Here is a 19621-nt window from a genome sequence, read left to right as displayed (position 1 = left end):
GGATTTATTCTCTGCTGCTTGTACTCATTTTGGCCTAACAACCAACAGCAAGAAAACACAGATTCTCCACCAGCCAGCACCACTCCATTCATACATCAAACCATTGGTTATAGCAAATGGTGAAATCTTGGATGCAATGGATATGCTTACCTTGGCAGCTCCCTTTCCAGGGACATACAACCTTGATCATGAGGTTGACGCATGCATTGCCAGAGCTAGCTCAGTGTTTGGGAGGCTCACAAGGAGAGTGTAGGAGAGAAGAGTTATTAGGCTGCCTTACCAAACTGCCTACCAAACTGATGGTCTACAGAGCTGTTGTGCTGATGTCATTGTTGTATACTTGTGAAACCTGGACAGTACACCAGAGCCATATCAGGAAACGTGATTGCTTCCATATGAATTATCTTAGGAAGATTCTGAAGACTATCTGGCAAGATAAGGTACGGGGTACTGAGGTCCTTTCTCACTGAACTTCCAAGCATTCACACTCTGCTACAGAGAGCACAACTTGATAGGCTGGCCACATTGTCCAATTGGAAACGTGTTTGCCTAAAAAACTTATTTCATGGAGAATTCACAGAAGGCAGGTGCTCACAAGGAGGTCAGAAGAAGTGATACAAGGCTATGCTCAAGGTTTCTGAAGAACTTTGGGATCAGTTGTGAGACATGGGCAACACTAGCACAGGACTGCCCCGCTTTCATGCCCACATCAAAAGAAGGTGCCATGCTTTATGAGCAAAGCAGAATTGAAGTAGCTCAAAAAGAAACACGAGATGCACAAATTTAGAGACATCCCCACTCCAAATATTCATATGGAATATTTGTGTCCAACCTGTGGCAGAGCCTTCTCAGCTTATATTGGTCAGTCACATATTGGAATCACTATACCTTGACTCCAACATGGTGAGGTCATCTTGGTCCTCTTCCAGCATGAAGGACAACAGCTGACTGACTGACACTTTGAAGGAAGCTAAGGATCCTTCTTAGAGGTAAGGAAAGAATTGTATTCTAGGCAGAGGGGTAGCCTTGACAAAGGCTTAGACATGAGATACAGTTTGGTGTGTGAGGAACAACAAGAAGGCGAGTTTGGGCAGTTTACAGGATGCATGATTGGAAGTAGGAGTGGGAACTACTTTGTTGAAGAACTTGGAATGCTACTTAGGTTCCCCAAATAATATATCTATGTATCCCTCCCCCACCCCCAAACTTTTTTTGTACACACATACAAACATACAAACACACAAACACGAAGGAACAAAATGGTACTAAAAACTGGGGAAGGAAGGGTAGATGAGGAGAGGCCTTTGAGTTTTAAAGGAAGTTTGGGATTCTGTAAATTGGAAGTGGGGATGAAGTATATCTTAAATGTTGGGTGCCATTTGTGAAAAGGCACAGATATTGTACTTGGAGAGTCCTGTATGGATAGTAAGCAGGCCAGTTTCTCTAAGATAGAACATGGATGAAGGAGTGTGATGAAATAAATCTGGAAAGGTATATAGGATTTAAAATATGTTCAACTTTAAAAGCCAGGCTGAGAATCTGTCATTTTAGTTGAGACATTTTAGTAAAGACTTCTACTTAATAGGAAGCCTTTGAAGTGTTTTTTTGTTTCGTTTTTTAGTAAAAGAGTGACTTGGTTAGTTTTATTTTAGGAGTATTTATTTGAGAGATGTGTGGAAGTTTATTTGTTCAGGATAGATCTTGTAAATAGAGGATAGTTAGGACTGTCACAATAGTGAAGGTAAAGAGGATCTTAACTAGAGTAGTTGGTTGTGTGAATAAAGAGGTGTTATGAAGGTAGAATTAATAAAGCTTGGCAACTGATAACCTCTTCCCTTCCTTCTCACCTCCTATTTACAACAGGAAGTCCAGTGTTGTATGCCAGACTGACTGAAAGGATGGTGCCCTCAACATAAATAGGGTAATTTGGACTTCTTAGAGATAGACCCCAGATGGTAGAGAAGGTACTACAGTGGAACACTCCCAACATCGTCCAAACAAGTTTAAAATAACACCTGAAATAGAATTCTGGAGCAACAGAGCCAACAAAGGGGGTGGCAGGGTTTGAGACATTTTTCTAGTTCAACGCAGTTTAGAAAGTTGGAAGAAGAGGTATGTGACACTGGGGTAGGGGCTAGCCCAGAGCTTACATGGCAGCAACACCAGCTGTGAACTTTGGAGGAGGCAACAGCAATAGCTTCAGGAGTTCTCAAGCCAAAGATAGTAAGGGGTTTGGACAACTGGTCATAAATAATCTACAGGGGACCCTTATGCTTAGGGGCCCTGAGGAGCAGTATCACGTGCAGCTACAAGGGTTTAGGAACAGAGCAGATACTAGGACACCAGTGACTACACCTCTCCCTGGATTGCATTACCTTGGAAACAGCAAAAATTTCCAGACTCCCAGAACTATCTTTGAAAAAAGCAGTGTGAAAAAAATCTGGAACATGAGAATGCACTCCCCCTCTCCATCCCCACCGCAGAAATAGAGCTCAACTTTAAAGTTCAGAGTCATGGAATAGCCTGGAAAATAAGCAAACAGCAATAAAAACCTGACTGTAAAGATTTGTCATTGTGACAGGGGAGAGATCAAGACAAAAACTGCGAAGACCATAATGTCAAAATAGCTACAAGCAAAGCCTCAAAGGAGAAAATTGTGAATTGGACACAAACTCAACAAAAATTCATGGAAGAGTTTTAAAAATCAAATATGAGTGGCAGAGGAAAAATTAAGAAAAGAAATGAGTGATGTAGGAAAATTATGAAATGGCAACAGCTTGATAGAGGCACCAAAAAAATTACAAAAAAAACCACCTAATTGTTAAAAAAAAGTACTTCACTGATGAAAATAAGCACTTAAAAAGCAGAATTAGCTAAATGGAAAAAGAGATAGAAAATCTTAGTGAAGAAAAGAATTCCTTAACAATAAGAACTGGGCACATGGAAACTAGAGATTCCATGAGACATTAAGAAATAATAAAACAGAATCAAAAGAATGAAAAAATAGGAGAAAAAATGTAAACCATCCTATGAGAAAAACTGGCCTAGAAAACAGATTGAGAAGATATATAAGAATTACTGAACTGCTTGAAAGCCATAATCAAATTAAGGCCATTAGCATCATTTTAAGAAATTATAAAAATCATAGGAAAGATTAATAAAGTTGAAAGTAGGGGGAAGAACCCCACTGAACTAATACATAAAACTAGGAGCTAATTTTATGAAAAAATTAATAAGATAGATAAAACATTAGTTAATTTAATTTTAAAAATTTACTACTATAAAAAATGTAAAGGGTAAATGCACCATTGATAAAGATGAAATTAAAGCAATTATTAGGAGCTATTTTGTCCAGTTATATTTCAATAAAACTGAAAGTCTGAGTAAAATGGATGACTATTTGCAAATATATAAATTGCCAAGATTAACAGAGGAAATAGTGTAATTAAATAGCTATTTTGGAGGAAATAATTGAATAAACCATAAGTCAGTTTCCAAAAATAATTCCCGAGACTAGATGGATTTATAAGTGAGTTCTACCAAATATTTAAGGAACGATTTATCCTAATACAGTATAAACTATTTGAAAAAATAGGTAAAGAAAGAGATCTGCCAGATTCCTTTTATGACACAAATATGATTTTGACACCTAAACTAGGGAGACCAAGAACAAAGAAAATTATAGTTCAATTTCCCTAATGAATATTGATGCAAAAAATTTTAAATAAAATACTAGCAAGGAGATTACAGCATATCACAAAGATCATATACTGTGACTAGACTAAATGGGATTTATACTGGAAGTGCAATCCTTGTTCAGTATTCAAAAGAATTATAATTGACCAAATTGAAATAGAAAAACAACAAAAATCATGATTATATTAATAGATATAGAAAAAAACTTTTCAACAAAATACAACACCCTTTCCTGTGAAAAACACTAGGAATCATAAGAATCAATGAAGCATTTCCTAAAATGACAAGTATCTATGTAAAGCCAAAAGCAAGCAATATCTATAATGGGAATAAATTAGGAGCCTTTCCAGTAAGATCAGGTATAGCAAGAATGTCCATTATCACCACTGTTACTCAGTTTTATACTAGAAAAGCTATAGCAATAAGACAAGAAAGAGAAATTAAAGGAATAGAAACAGGCAATGAGGAAATAAATCTCAGTGTTTGTAGATGATGTGATGGTATACTTATTGAACCCTAGAGAGTCAGCTAAAAAACTAGTTGAAACAATTAGCAAAGTTGCAAGATATGAAATAAACCCACAATAGAATTTCTATATATCACCAACTAAATCCAGCAGCAAGAGATAGAGAATTTCAATTTAAAATAACAGCAGACATTACAAAATACTTGGGAGTCTATCTGCCAGACAAACCCAGGGACTATATGAACACAATTACAAAACACCTCACACAGAGATGGATCTAAACAGTTGGAGAAATATTAATTGTTCATGGGTAGTCAGAGCCAATATGATAAAAATTATAATTCTGCTGAAGTTAGTTTACTTATTCATTGCCATACCAATAAAGGTACCAAAGAATTATTTTTATAGAGCTAGAAAAAAATAATTCATCTGGAAGAACAAAAGGTTGAGACTATGAAGGGAATCAGTGTGAAACAAATGGAGAGGAAGGTGGCTTATTACTAGATTTCAAACTATCACAAAGTGGTAATCATCAAAACAGTCTGGTACTAAGAAATACAGTGGTGGATCAGTGGAATAGATTAGGCACACTATACATAGTAGTAAATGACCGTAGTATTCTAGTGTTTGATAAACCCAAAGATCCGAGCTTTGGGGCAGGAATGCACTATTTGACAAGAAATCCTGGGAAAACTGGAAAGCAGTTTGGCAGCAATGAGGCCTAGACCAGCATCTCACACCATATATGAAAATAATGTCAGAATGGGTAAATGGTTTAGACAAAAAGGGTAATAGCATAAGCAAATTAGGGAAGCCTAGAAAAAATGTATCTGGCAGATCTATGGATAAGAGAAGAGTTTGTGATTAAATGAGATAGAGTTATGGGAAGTGATTTCATTAAATTAAAAAGGGTTTGTGCAAATAAAACCAATGTAGTCAAAATTAGAATGAAAGCAGAAAACTTGGTGGTGATGGTGGTGGTAGGGCTCACAATAAATTTCTCTGACAAAAGACCTTATTTCTCAAATGTATAGGAAACTAAGCCAAATTTATAAAAAATAAGAGTTACTCCTCAATTGGTAAATGGTCAAAAGGATATAAACTGGTAGTTTTAGAAGAAGAAATCAAAGCTCTAAATCACTTTTGATTAGAGGCATGCAAATTAAAACAACTCTGGGGCACCATCCACCCCTGTCAGGTTGGCCAACATGACAGAAAGGAAAAATAAAACATGCTAAAGGGGATGTGGAAAAATAGGTACACTAATGCCCATGTTGGTAGTATTGTGACCTGGTCCAGCTATTCTGGAGAACAACGTGGAACTATGCCCAAAGGACTATAAAACTTGTCATACCTTTAGACCCAGCACCTTAGGTGTCTCCTTCTACTTGAGGCCTTTCATGATTCCAATTGTTAGTGCTCTCCCTCTCAAACTACCTGGTATTGAATAGTTTGTATTTTTGTTTTTGTTTTGTTCCTCATATTCTGTATACGCTTATATGTGTACTTCTTGTCTTCCTCGTTAGGATGTGAGCCCCTTGAGAGCAGAGACTGTTTCATTCTTTGTACTTGTATCCCTAATGCCCAGCACCATCCCTGGCACAGTAGATAAATAAATGGTTGTTGATTGAAGGGTTGAAACCAAAAGGAGTGTATAGCTCAGTTTATCTGGAAAGTAAATTAATCAGAATAGTTCAGCCCCTCAGAATTCTATTTCATTTAGTTGTATTATCTTTTGTATGATGTGAGCATGAAGAAACAGCTTAAAGAAATTAACCAAAACTTAGAATGTATTAGAGAGGATCTTTCTATGTATCTTGTTTTACTAAAGCACAGAACTAAGTACAGTAAGTTGGTGTTTTCATCTTTCACCTACTACAATATGAGAGCCCAAATAAGTTTTTGAATTTTGTGTTTTTTAACAAAAGTTACAGGATAGTCAGCCTGATGTGGATTTGTATCTTAAGTCCTTTTCTCTACAGGGGTTTAAACTAGACTCCAGGGATTGTTGTTTTTACATTACTTTTAAGGGGGATAGAACTGAAAAGGGCCCATATTTGACTTGTTAAATGGTGCAGTGGTATAGTTTTGAGATCAAACTACTGAGGCTGTGGAACCAAGATGGTGTAGTGATATGTAGCAGGGTGGTGGGCTCCACTCTACAAACTCCTCCAAACAGGTGTAGAAAATGCAGCTGTATGCTTATGAAGAAATGCAGTAAAAATTACAATGAGTTATTTGTTCAGGCTAGCTTGACATAGGGAGACAGAGAGATCTGTAGACACTGGTGATGGGTCTAGGCTAGTGCACTCCAGTGCTCAGGGTGAGTCCATGCATCATGTGGAGAGGGGGTTTCACACTCATGTTGGGGCACTCTCAGACCCATATCATTTCATTGTAATGTTGCAGTTCAGGTGTGAATTGACAACTTTGTTGCCTGCTACCTAGTTCCAGGTCACAGATCCAGGTGGAGAGAGAAGGGGACCTGTGAGATAGGGGAGGCCCTGGGCCAGCATACCTATAAAGGAGGAAGTTCAAAAGCCGGCAACAATAGTGGTGTGGCTTAGACCCCAAGCTTAAAGCAGGGTTTCACTCAACGTCCAGCATCTAGCCTGGCCTACCCAGGAATAATCAAGGCAGGAATCCCAGGCCAAAGTTGAGTCTACAGTTCTGCCACAGTAAACGAACAGAGGTTCTCAATTGGCTGATAAGGCAGTATTCAGCTTCTGTCTTCTTTTCCCCAGATAGACTACTCTGGGAGCACTGAAAACTTTCAAGTTCCCAGTCTATCCCAGAGATCCTGAAATAACACAACACTATCCCAATAAGATAGCAACAGGAAAAGCCCAGCCCTTCCCTCTAGAAGTGTAGCAGAGCCCAGCCCTAAATCAAGTGCAAAAGGCAGGAAGTACAAAAATAAATGCAACTCTTTGAGATTGTAAAAAAATGGGAATTTGAGCAGTGGTGCATAAATTGAGGAATGAACAAGTTATTGTATAGAAGTGTAATGAACTATTATCCAGATATAATGACCAACCAAGATTCCAGAAGACTAATGATGAAACATGCAACCCACCTCCTGATAGGTGAATGATGTAGAATGCAGAATTTTCTTTTGTACATGGCCAATATGGAAATTGTTTTGATTGACTATACATGTTTGTAATGGGTTTTGTTTTTCTTGTGTTCTTAGTTTTAGAGGGGGAGAATTTAGAGTGGGAGGGTAAAAAGGGAGGATTTGATTAAAATGAATAAGATATTTTTAAAACAGGTGAAATTATGGAGATTTTTCAGTGACCAACTTTTTAATGGCTTGAGTCTTACTTAAAGTAAATGATCTGTTTTTGTTTCAATAATTTAAAGACTTAAGTTTATCTAATTCTGTTGAAGTCTTATTCTGATTTATTCAGACCTAACTTACATGAAAATAAAGGCAACTAGCTATTTAACTGGCTTTTACTTTACTGAAAAATTGAGGCCAGTAGAAATGAGCTTTTCTTCCATTCTCTTCTTCTCAAGAGACCCCTTAATGTAGTCATTCTGTCTTTTCCCTAGTCTCTGGCAAAGTAGTGTTTTTCTTGCCAAGGCCATCACCCCTACCTGTGCACTTGATCCTCTCCCATTCCACCTTCTCTACCAGATTTCATCCACCATCATGTTCCCTGCTCTGAAATCTTCAACCTCTCCATGTCTGCCTACTATTTCTTTATGGTCTTCAAACACTCTGAAGTTATCCACTTCAGAGTCCCTTACCTTTTATATCTTCTACATGAATCATTTCCTTATCCCTTCCAACTGCTAGTGCCCTCCCCTAAAAACTGCCTGACATTTAAGTACTTTGTATATATGTTTATTCCCTTTAACATTTACACCGAACATACTTATATTTGTACTTGTCTTCCCCATTAGAATGTAAAACTCTTCATTCTTTGTTCATCTACCTACAGAGTACAATGCTTGACTCGTTGAAGATGTTTAATGAGTAATTGTTGACTGACTAATAGTATTGGTTTTTAACTCAAATTTGTTCAGACTGTTAATGACTTTTAAAATCTGTATGTTAAGTTATCCTTATTATTGATAGCTATTTGCCTTATACCCTCAGTAACTTTACTAAATCTCTGTTCTGTTGCTTCATCACAATGTAAGTATTTTCTAGCTAGTCTAGCAGTCTGGAAAAGCTTTCATTTTGGGTCTGTCTTCTGATAGCCAATCTAGCTGAGTCAAAGATGCTAGTTTATCACTGGATTTGTCATAAAGTGGTAAAATTTTTGCCCACAGGAACTCTTAATAAGTTGGAGGAAGGGTATTGCAGTTCCAAGTAACAGAAGGAAACTACCCTATTCACAGATCCTTAAAATACCTCTTTAAGATTAATTTGTATCATTAAAGTGAGAAACTTTGTTGTTCTGTGAAAAAAAAGGGAAAGAATTGAAGTGTGTCATTGAAGTTACAGAATTCCTACATTGTAATTAGCTTTGTGGTCCAAAGTTAAGACTTTTTACTTCTCGTTCTCATATTTACAGACTAAATCTATTATGAAGATAGAAATTTACATATAAACCTATTATGTAGAGTTAGAAAATATTGCCATTTTATAACAACAGCTATTTTGAACATTAGAAAGAACTTAAAGGAAAGTTAGGATCATCTGTTCAAACCCCTCATTTTATGAATGAGGAAACAGACACCAACACAAGTAATTGTCCAGAGTCAATCAATTAATTAACAAGGATTTATTAAATGCCTGCTTTGAACCAAGGCAGTACTCTAGGCACTGTGGATACAAGTACAAAGAATGGAATAATCTCTCCCTCGAGTTGTAGGGAGATAGCAAGTACATATAAAATATATATGGCATAAAAATGAAATTAGAAAATCCAAATGTATGCCAAGTAGTTAAATACTAGGTAATTAGAAAGAATGGAACTATGGCATGGGTGATCAGGAAAGGCTTCATGCTTTGAAGTACTGAATAATGCTGAGATTACAGACCTGAGTTGAAAATATGAAAGAGGAGTATGGAGATAGGAATAGCAGATATAGATATATATGTAGCAATAGAATTTCACCACTGATTGGATATGGAAGTGAGGGAGAGTAATGAGTTGAGTTGGTTTGGTTTATGGGAATGTAAATTTTAAAGATCTTCCCTGCCCCTAGGCTAAAGTGCACCTGGAGCCTGGGGTGGGAGGCTTGTTTTTCAGTAGATAATTTTTGATTGGACAGTGAGTCAATAAGGTTGTTACATTCTCTGAGCCAGGAGAAGGCTATATAAGCCCTGATGTGAGGCTTTGTTTTGGGGCTCACTTTGAGAAGTGTTCTGTGATTTGATATGGATTCTGGGAAGCCGTTGCTGAGAGCCCCCCCCCCTTTGAAAAACCCAGATGTTGATTTGGTATGGATGTAATGGTTGGACAGTTTGGAAAACTGTCTACTTGATCTGTTTCTCTGTCTTGATAATTCTGTCTTTTTATCCTGAAGTTCGGGGTGCTGACCTTTTTCCCCTGAACCAGGTGAATCATACATATTTGACTGATTAAAGTAAGCTTGTTAACCCATTTTGAGTTGCTTTCCTTTAACAAAGCAGATCTAAGAATCTGTGTTGGCAGCCACCCTGGGGACCCTGGGGTGCTTGCTGCTACAGTTGGTAATGCTGGAGGACTAGAAAGATGGGCTGTGGCTTGCTTTTGACAGAAATAGGGAAGTTTAGAAGAGGGGAGGGTTTAGGGGGAAAGTTAATGAGTTCAGTTTTGGAAATTTGAGATGACTCCAGGATATTCATTTTGAAATATCCAGTAGGCAGTTGGTGATGCAAGTCTGAAACATAGCTTGAGGGGTGTGTGTGATATAATCTAGTAAAGGTTTTTAAGGACAGGAGAGAATTGGGCATGGCCAGGAGAAAGACCCTGTCTTCCCTAGAGACTGGGGAAAGTAGATGTCAAGGGATTTTGAGTTGAAGAGAATAGGAAAAGGGGCTCACTTTGGCCTCTGTTTTCTACATAGAGTCAAAACCCCCAGATTGTTGGGGAGCAGGGAGCAGAGGTGGAGGTGTGGACTGCTTGAGGAAGGAAGAGAAGGTTGGATATTGCTTCTGTGAAGAGTAAGATAGGGAACTGGTTAGAGAGGAATAAAAGGTCTAACTTGATGCTTTCAGGGCACAATTGAGACTTAGATAACATTTTGTAATATATTCAGTCAGCTTGGTTGTGAGACTTCTTCCAGCTACTTTAGTAATTATTTAGTATATAATGGAATAGAGATCATAAAGAACCATAGTACATACAATACATTCATAGATATTTCATGGGCTAGAATAAGATGGTATAGTGGGGAAAAAAGTGTAGACTTAGAATCAGGATACCTGGATTTTAAGTCTCAGTTATTAAGACTCGGTCAATCACTTAACTATGTGTCTGCATCTTCTTTTGTAAAGTGAAGATAATACTTGAACTGCCTCCTTCAAGTACTATACAAGTATGAAATTATTCTTAACCTTTATCAAGACATCATACTGGGGAAAGGGGATGTGAAGATAAATATGACAGACCCTGAGATCCCTGACCTTTTTTCCCCACACAGACACACTACTCCACCCCTTTGTCTCCTGAGTCATGTTCTCCTGGACTCTCCTGTGTTCATTGTCTTTCTAGAAGTAGAAGGAAGGATCTGAGGGGGAAGATTGAGCAAAAGGGAAGCTAGAAGACAGGATTTCATGGGATACCTTCCTTGCAATTTTTGTAAGACCACACATGGTATTATAAGGTGGATGCTCTCCCTTCCAAGGGTTGTACAACCCTCACTAAGGATCTTAGCCAAATAATTCATACTGTTTTCTACCCAAAATGCTTTCCTTTTTGCTACTACTTCATCATTAAGAACCTCATCATCTAGCAAGATTGTGTCAGCTTGGGACTCAGACCTCATTAGTACTCTCTGTCCTGGGACCCCTCTGATTGGAAGGAGAGAAGAGCTCATAAAACCTCCATGTAAGATGGGTGCCCAGGCCAGCCATCTCTTACTTCCCACCCAGCTGTGCTCCTTTGGACTTGTCTGTCTTTTTCCTGTGCTGGATACCTTTCTCCCTCACTCCTTCCCCCAGCTTTTCTGCTTCCTTTTGTGTGTGTTGTCTCCCTTCATTAGATTGTAAATTTCTTGAGGGCAGGGACTGGCTTTCTTCCTCGTGTTTGTATCCTCAGTGCTTAGCATAGTGCCTGGCATATAATAAACATTTAACAAATGTTAATGCCAACTGTACTGGTTTAGGACCTTGATTCTAGGCTAGGACTTAACACAGGCCAGTGATCCTTGATTTCTGTGAATTGACGACATGTAATAAAATAGATTAGAAGTGCTCTGAGAAATTTGAATAGGAAACAGTTCTGTGTTATGCCATTGAAGCAAGATGCTATTATGTAAACATTAAGATACTATTGTGATCAGAATTCCGTGCTAGGTGTTCCCTCCTGTGCTTATTACAACTGCTGTGTATGAGTTCCCAGAAATATGAAGTGATGGTGAGGTTCCTTTAGAGTTTTGAAGAGTTGTGTTTCTCTTTATGAATCACTAGTCTAAGCCAGGTGGTGCAGTGGATAGAATGCAGGACATGGGAGTCACAAAGATCTGAGTTCAAATCTAATTTTAAACATTTATTACCTCTGTGACCCCAAATGAGTCACTTAACCTCTGCCTCAGTTTCCTTATCTATAAGATTGTGATAATACCTCTTAATCTCCCATTGTTGTAGTGAGAATAAAGTGAGATAATATTTGTGAAGTGCTTTGCAAACTTCAAAGCACTGTTTATATAAATGTTTGCTTATGTATATTATGTAGTAGCTTTTGGTTGACATGTTCCCTCCTTAAAAGAAATTCAGTTTTCTTTTATCTTGTCATCTTCTTTCTGGTCTCTGTCTGCTTGGTCCTTGACTCCTCCATAACACCCTGCACTTCCCTTACACAAGATTCTTTCAGTATTCAGGACTTACTGATTTACCTTTTCTGGTTTCAAAGCATAAGCCTCCTTTGCATCTCCAGGGTCTGAGTTGGCTTTAAAAGGATGAGGAACAGTTCTTTCATGCCCCCCCCCCCAAAAACTCCAGAATAACTGAGGAGGCATGGATGATAAATGATGGATGGGTTGACATTGATCTTCCTGTCCTCAGCACAGTAATAAGTCTGCATCATATCTTGTCTTCCAACATGAAAAACTGGCGTCAGGGAATCTGACTTCCTTCTTGTTCCACTGCTTTGGAGGGAAGAAAATTGGAGAACTCACCAGAGATCTTTCTCTCCAGAAAAAAAAACATGATAGTTCTTGCCCTAAAGTTATAAATTAAAGTTTTGTTCCGTGGCCCCTGCACCTCCTAAATTTATAGAGAACAACTAGAGATTGCCCTTTGATTATAAAGTCCTCCAAACCCGTCCAAATTTGTCTTATTTGAAATTGATTTGTATTTGCTGGCACATATTAGAGGGCTAACTAGTGGTAGTAGGGGGAATAAAAAACAGAATTGAGGTGTGATTCTGGATGAGCAGTCTATATTGGGGTCTTGGTACATCAGGGAGTAGATTGGCATGACGTTCCATTGAGGGCTTATTAAAACAGTAACATTTTGTATGTCTTCCATTGCCATTTGCATTTGTGAGATGATAAATTATTTGCTCAATGCTTCCCTAACAAAAATGTTTGCATGTCCTGGAGCAACTTTTAATGGTCCCTATACAAATCTTTTCTCCTTCAAAATTTTTGATGCCTTATCATGGCATCATGCCCTTGGACTATGCTTATGGAATATAAGTTCTGGTGGATCTTATGGAGCCGGAATGGAATTTGGATCATCTGATCCTCCACATGGGGACTTTTTTGTTTTTTTGTAGCAGGCGACTTAAGGTGTAAAGAATTGTGATTTGAATCAGTAGAACCGTGGGGCTTTGACATGTCAAAGAATGATATAGTTATCTAAACCACAGTGTAAATCACGTACAGGATAAAAAAGAGGAAACCCCAGAAGCAGAATTATACTTACTTTATTTCCTGCCTCTTAACTAGTTGGAGATAGTCTGGTTTTGGAGGAATGTTAAATTTGGAGTCTGGAGGAAGTTTGGGTTTTAAGTCCCAGTTTTAAAACTTCCTAGCTTTGTGACCATTGACAAGTCATTTACCCTCTGAATCTGTTTCCTCATTTGTAGTAGATACCACAGAGTTCCCTTAAGTTTTATAAAGTGGGAGAGAGGAGAGGGAGTGAGGTGTAAGAAAACTGGAAAGGTAGGAGGGTACCAGGTTGTAAAGGGTATCTGTCTGGAATTTCTTGAGTAAGGCAGGTAACATGGTCAGATCTATGCTTTATGAAGATTAAATTGACGACTGAGTTTAGGATGGACTGTAGTAGGAAAAAATTTGTGGCATGAAGACCAGCCACTAAGATATTGTAGTAATCCAGATGTGAGATGAGGAAGGCCTGTACCCAGAATGGTGGCACTGTCAAAGAAGAGAAAAGGGTATATTTGAGGAATATTACAGAAGTAAAATTAAAAGGAGTTGGTAATAGATTGGATATGAGGGTGAAGTAAGGGAGAGTGAGGAATTGCAACCTAGGTTGCACATTTGGGTGACCAAGAGGGTGGTAGTATACTTGACAATTTGAAATCAGAGAGGGTTTGGAGGGAAAGATGAGAACAATTTTGTCCATGTTTGACTTTTAGATGTCTTTTGGACTTCGGTTTGAGATGTCCAATAGATAGTTGAAGATGCCAGACTGGAGGTTAGGAGAGTGACTAGAGCTGGATCTGAGAATCAGTAACACTCAATATAGTTTAGTTAATATTAATTAAAAAACTTGAAGATAATTGAGTGGTATATAATGTTTAGGCCTGACATTTTGGTAATACTTTGGGCATAACGGTACTTCTGTTAATCCTTTGTTTGGGAGATAATTACTAAGCAGGTACAGTTGTGAAGTACCTGATATTAGAAGTACGAAGATATCAAAAATTGCCACTTATATTAGCATTCTTGAAGGTGCGTTTAAAAAATATGTGGGGAAAATCTGGATGCTACTCAGATTTCTTAACGAAAGTACTAATCATTGAACTATGCAATAGTCCAGGGCTTTTGTGTGAAATTGGGTAGTTTGAAGTAAACAAGGTCAAAGAAATGACAGCAGGAAAAAAAAACTCTGGAAGCTTTTGTTTACTTTATGCTCCTTAGAGTTTCAGGGCAACTAAGAGGAGTTAAGAAGATATTTTAGGCATATGCTATATTGTCTGAGTTTTAAGAACTATTAATCAGCTTTCAAATTTAGAGTAAAATGTGATAAAATACTGTGAAAGTAGATTAGACAAAAATAAAGAGTAAAAATCATCCTCACGATAGTTTTACAGTATTATAATGCCCTAAGCTACACAAGAGGTACCTTCAGCAAAACTTTGGTCTTTATGCAGTATTTTCATAGCAATTCCACTAGAATTTTGAAATAATTTTATATTAAATTACTAAAGGTTCAGTTATCCTAGATTTGTTAATATATCCTGTATATATATTTTCTCACTATGGAAATTCCTAAATATTTCTAAATTTGCCTGGGGGTGGGGTGAGGATACGAAATGATTTATGCTTTGAATCTTTCAAATTCAAAATTAGTTTGGAAGTTTAGTATACTAACTTTCAAAAAAACACATCTTCACACTGAATCTTATGGGCTGGGAAGTTAGGAATCTTTTCTAGCACTATGTTTTTAAAATATTTAGTACTAATATGTCCTCTCTTAAGTTATTTTAGTCTTCCATTATTTTTTAGATAAAAGAAACTAGCTTGCTTATTTGAAGTTTAAAGGAGGTCTCATCTCTTTCAGAATTTCAGAAATCATTCTATTCTAAATTGATGTTATTTCATGAAATAACTTATTAAAAAATGTTTATTTCTGCAGGTTGGTATGTCGTTTGGCATCTGTTTTTGTCCAAATTCAAGTTCCTCAGAGAACTAATAGGAGACACAGGATCCCAACAGGGAGATAATGAGCCTTCAGAGTCCGAAGCAGAGCCGGAGTCTCCACCCACTCCCCAGAGGATGAGACCCAAATCTGTCTGGCATCGGAGGCCACCTGTAGAAGAAACCTCAACCTAACATTGCAGCACCTCGGGCTTTTCTCCTTAAGAAATGATGAAAGGTGGTTGCTTCTGTGTGACTCAGTGGTTTTAAGATTTACTGAGATTCTGCCTAAAAAATTTGTATTCTTGGATTTTAAATGCATAACTATTTTAGGCATTTAGAAGAGGTTTGCATGAAAGCCATATATAGAAATAAAGGGAATAAAAACCAAACTAGACCATTGCAAGTTTTTCCATCTTAAAAAAGTAGCCATGTGTACCACTTCCTGGTTCTTTGATTTATTTTCCTTCTACTGGTCTGACTGTGGTAAATATAAAAGCAGTCGTTTTCTTTATAGCACAAAAATGATTTATTAGCAAACTTCGTTTGACTCTATTGATTTTTCTTTTTAAAATATATTTGTTTCTATGTGATTTATTCAAACACCCATGATCACCTGAAAAATATTTCTTAGATTCCAACTTTAGAAAGAGGTTTTGTTACTCCTTTATATGGAAGTACTTCATACTAAATTGATTAGTTGTGGAGGTAGTAGTCCTTAAAATTTAATGAGATGATTGCAAAGGTTCTTTTTTTTTTTTGAGAGAGAGAGAAAAGAGTGTTAGATTATGGTAGAAAAGAGTTAAAACTTGCATACATGTCCAGTGATTGTTGCTAGACTTCCATGTTTGTCTTAGAAGAACTTCAGATATGATGTTTACCAGAGATAAAAAAAAGTTTGTGGGTTAATTATCTTCACTGTTCATTTTCCTCAATTGTTATTTGCCTCATTCGAGTATTAATAACATCCACCCTACTATATAATGTCTATGTATTTTTTATATTATATATTTGGTACCAAATACTTTTTTCCTTTGTTCCTCTCAAACTAGTTATTTTAAATTTTTACGAAACTTCGTATACCCCACTTTAATCTTTCATAGTATTGTATGATCATTTTGGGTAGTTCATGTTTCGTGATGATGGTATACTCGTTTAATGGTGCAGTTAATGCTTCCTGAATTTTTCCTATTGCACAGAGGTTTTATCAGTGTAACTGATTAAAATTTTTATTATGGCTATTCAGGAATTCTGAAAGAAGATTGATCCAAAGACCATAATCCTTTTAATTTTTTTGCCCCAAACTTTGGGGGAAAAAGATTAACCTTAGAATTTGTTTTAGGACCATCTGTCTTGTGCTTGCTTTTTTAGATAATCCCTTGGTTGATTTCTTATTTTTGTGTTACTGGTGTCAAAACACTGTTTCTGAACAGGTAAACATATAATATAAATCATTAATCCTGAATTTGTGGGGTGACTTGTGTAAAGCACAAGGGAAACTAAATCACCCAAATAGATCCTTAGTTCTGAGAAAAGGACAATTCATTTGAAAATTTTGTAAATTATAATAACTAAATTCTGCATTAGAGCCTATACTGACCATATTTAGCTGAGAATCACTAAATAACTAATAGCCTTCCTTTTGTGCCAGTATTATATTACAATGCATATCTTTTGACTCTTCCCTGAAAATTATAGAATGATCATTCCAAAATAATTGCTTCCAAGTCAAGTATTTTTGGGGGATGGGAAGAGGAGAAGAATGACAAGGGAGGGTGCTCTGTTCTGACACTTATGCTATAACTTTGCTTCATTTTTGCAGGGTTATAATTTTCAGGAAATTTTGTACTTAACCTTTTTTATATTGGGTGAGAGAGAACCCTCCAAAACATGATATTCCAACCTTTGCCCCACTCATTAAGTCATAGTATCAGAATTGACCTCGCTACCTGTTCTATTTTTGGGCCAGCTCTGTTATTAGGAGGTTTATCCTTCAGTTAGCTAATATCTAGTTTGTCAATATAATTTTGTGGAAAGGAAATCACTGATGTTGCAATATAAAATTCCTCTAGCTATAAACTGACATTGACTGGTTTGTTAATTCAAGATGTTAGATTCCTACATTTCTGAGGTTGCAGTGTAACTTAATTGAGTTTTCCTAGTTTTTTTCATGATACGTGAACCTTTTCTCTCCAGGGCTATCTATTTTTAAAGGAAGTATCACACTTCCATATTATATTACAGTTTTAGCATTCAGAAAACATATTTCTAGCCATATTCTTAAATGAAATAGAAAGAGAAATGGATAGCAAATCATATATGCTTAGTAGAATATTAACTTCTACTTTCTAATTCTGTTAGCAGTTCTTTATCTGAATAATGTACCCCCTTTACTTTCTAGTTTTTTAAGAAGCGCAGTAGGAATAGCCCATAATCATCTTCAAATTTCAAAAGTTTTATTGCTGTAAAATATGTAAATCAGAATATAACATTACTTTATTAGTTGAATTGTTGTATTCTTAGCATGATGGTGACCTTGAACCAAACTTCAATTTTATGAGAAAGCAGATGTTGATTCTAGAATTAATCAAGTGTATAGTACTATGGAAAGTAATTTTGTAGTTCAGAACTCAAGCTTTGTTTGTCTTTCCCTGTCTCTGTTCCCAAATATTCCTCTTCCTTCTACCTAAGAGGATATGTGTAGTTTTGTAGATTAGGTAGTCATTTGAATGAAGATTAGCCAAATCAGTTGCAATGCTGTGAACTAGATGCCAATAACACTAATCCTTTGAATAACACTGTTAAATGATGCTCTTGATCTTTATAGTAAGCTAATGTTACTATTCATAGAATTTGAAATCTTTCTAATGAATTTAATAATGAAGATGTAAATGCATTATAGGAATATGAGAGAACCAGTTCAGAGACTTTTGGCCAGTGTCCTATGACACTTAACTGTAATGGACTGCTATGTAAGTTCACAAAAACATGTCAAAGTTCTGTTTCAGTAAAAGTGTAGGATTTCATGAAGTCTGAGTTCTGAAGAACATATTATGCTTTTAGAATATTTTGACATTTTTACCAACATACATTTTGTAAAATGTGAAACATAGCTTATCTTTTTATTTTTAACAAAAGAAAAATCTTAAACACAAATCACTTAAATCAATGATATAATATTTAAAAAGTGGCATTTGTCTTAAAAAAAATATGCCTTAGTGTCATACCCCATTTAGTGAATGTAACTTTAGGTTTTTGTTTGCCAGACTTCTAATATTTCCTTATTTGAAATTGCCTCTTAATAAAGTGAACAGCAATCACAATACATACTACTGCACAAAGCAGCTATTGGAATAGGTTTTCGCTATGAAGTCTAGCCTAAACACTGGGTATTGTCTTCTTTCAATGATTAGATAAATTATGGTTTTGAACCTAGAAAGCATAAAGAGTTTAATTCTCTTTTAAAACTATTAGTAGAGGGTTTAAAAAAATCTGTTAACAAGCACTTACTGACTTTTATTTTTATGGTGAATGTTTAACATATATCCAAAAGCTTAATTCTATGCAGCTCATTCACCAAATACTGCTGCTGTGGCTACTTACAGTAAATACTGTGTGATGTGCTGCAAAACATTGTCAACTTGCTGCTTGATGTTAGGTTTACATTGAATTAGACTTGTGTTGTTGTAGTACTTTTTTTGTACAAAGATACATCATATCTTTTGGAAATGTTGAGGAATGTGTATAAGTGGTTATTTTGCCTCTTCAGTGTTCAAAATGATAACTGTTAGATATTGTACCTAATAACTTTTGTGGTTTGTCTTTATCATCATGTTTCTTTCACCTGTTTCATTTTAAACTGACTTTACATAAAATAAATAAAAATGGAAAGCAACTAAATAACGTAGATGTCTAAAATCCTTAAGGTACAGTGAATAAATGCTGGATTTATTCATTGGTCCTGGAATAATTTGAAAGCTTGGTTTTTGGTCCTGGAATTATCTGAAAGTTGCTTTTAGTCTGATCAGTTCATCAGTTAACACTAGTGATTAGCTAACCTAGCATTAATAGTTCTTGATAAGCAAAAAAACACAACAAAAACCAAAATAGTCTAGCTTAAAGACTACAAACATCAATCAAATATAATGCTTTGTTATTTACTAGTGAGTCGTCTAATATATTTGGTGACCCCTTGCCTCTCTGAATTTCCATTAATGAAATAGGCAGCTACTTTTTAAGTAAAAGGTAGTAGCCTGGATTCATATATAAACAACAGAATATACACACACACCTGAAGGGACCCAAATTTTGTTATAGATGACATTGATATGGCACATCATTTTATCCACTGGGGTTTATTTATGTTTTATCTTTGATCACAGTTACCTTATATGATAAGTAGAGCAGGTATCCCCACTTTATTGGTAAGAACTTTAGGGTCTTAGTTTCAGATTATTTGGCCAAAGTCAAATGTAGTATACCATATTGGAAATGGACCTTAGAGATCAATTAATGTAGGTTTTTAAATAC

General features: G+C 36.3%; 1 protein-coding gene across 1 annotated transcript in view; it reads left to right on the top strand.

Moving 5' to 3' along the window:
- The window catches only part of SMIM13 (small integral membrane protein 13), a 26529-nt gene extending 7535 nt beyond the window's left edge, over positions 1–18994 (top strand). The window contains exon 2 of the mRNA XM_069103488.1: positions 15090–18994. Coding sequence (XP_068959589.1) covers positions 15090–15286 — 197 coding nt within the window. The 3' untranslated portion in view covers positions 15287–18994. The remainder of the gene's footprint in view (positions 1–15089) is intronic.
- The last annotated feature ends 627 nt before the right edge of the window (positions 18995–19621 follow it).

This window comes from Petaurus breviceps, unplaced genomic scaffold (assembly GCF_028583685.1).
Source record: "Petaurus breviceps papuanus isolate PSGF00001 unplaced genomic scaffold, PetGlider_PUasm1.0 582, whole genome shotgun sequence".
Classification (NCBI taxonomy): Eukaryota; Metazoa; Chordata; class Mammalia; order Diprotodontia; family Petauridae; genus Petaurus; species Petaurus breviceps.
This window is presented reverse-complemented; position numbering and strand designations above follow the sequence as displayed.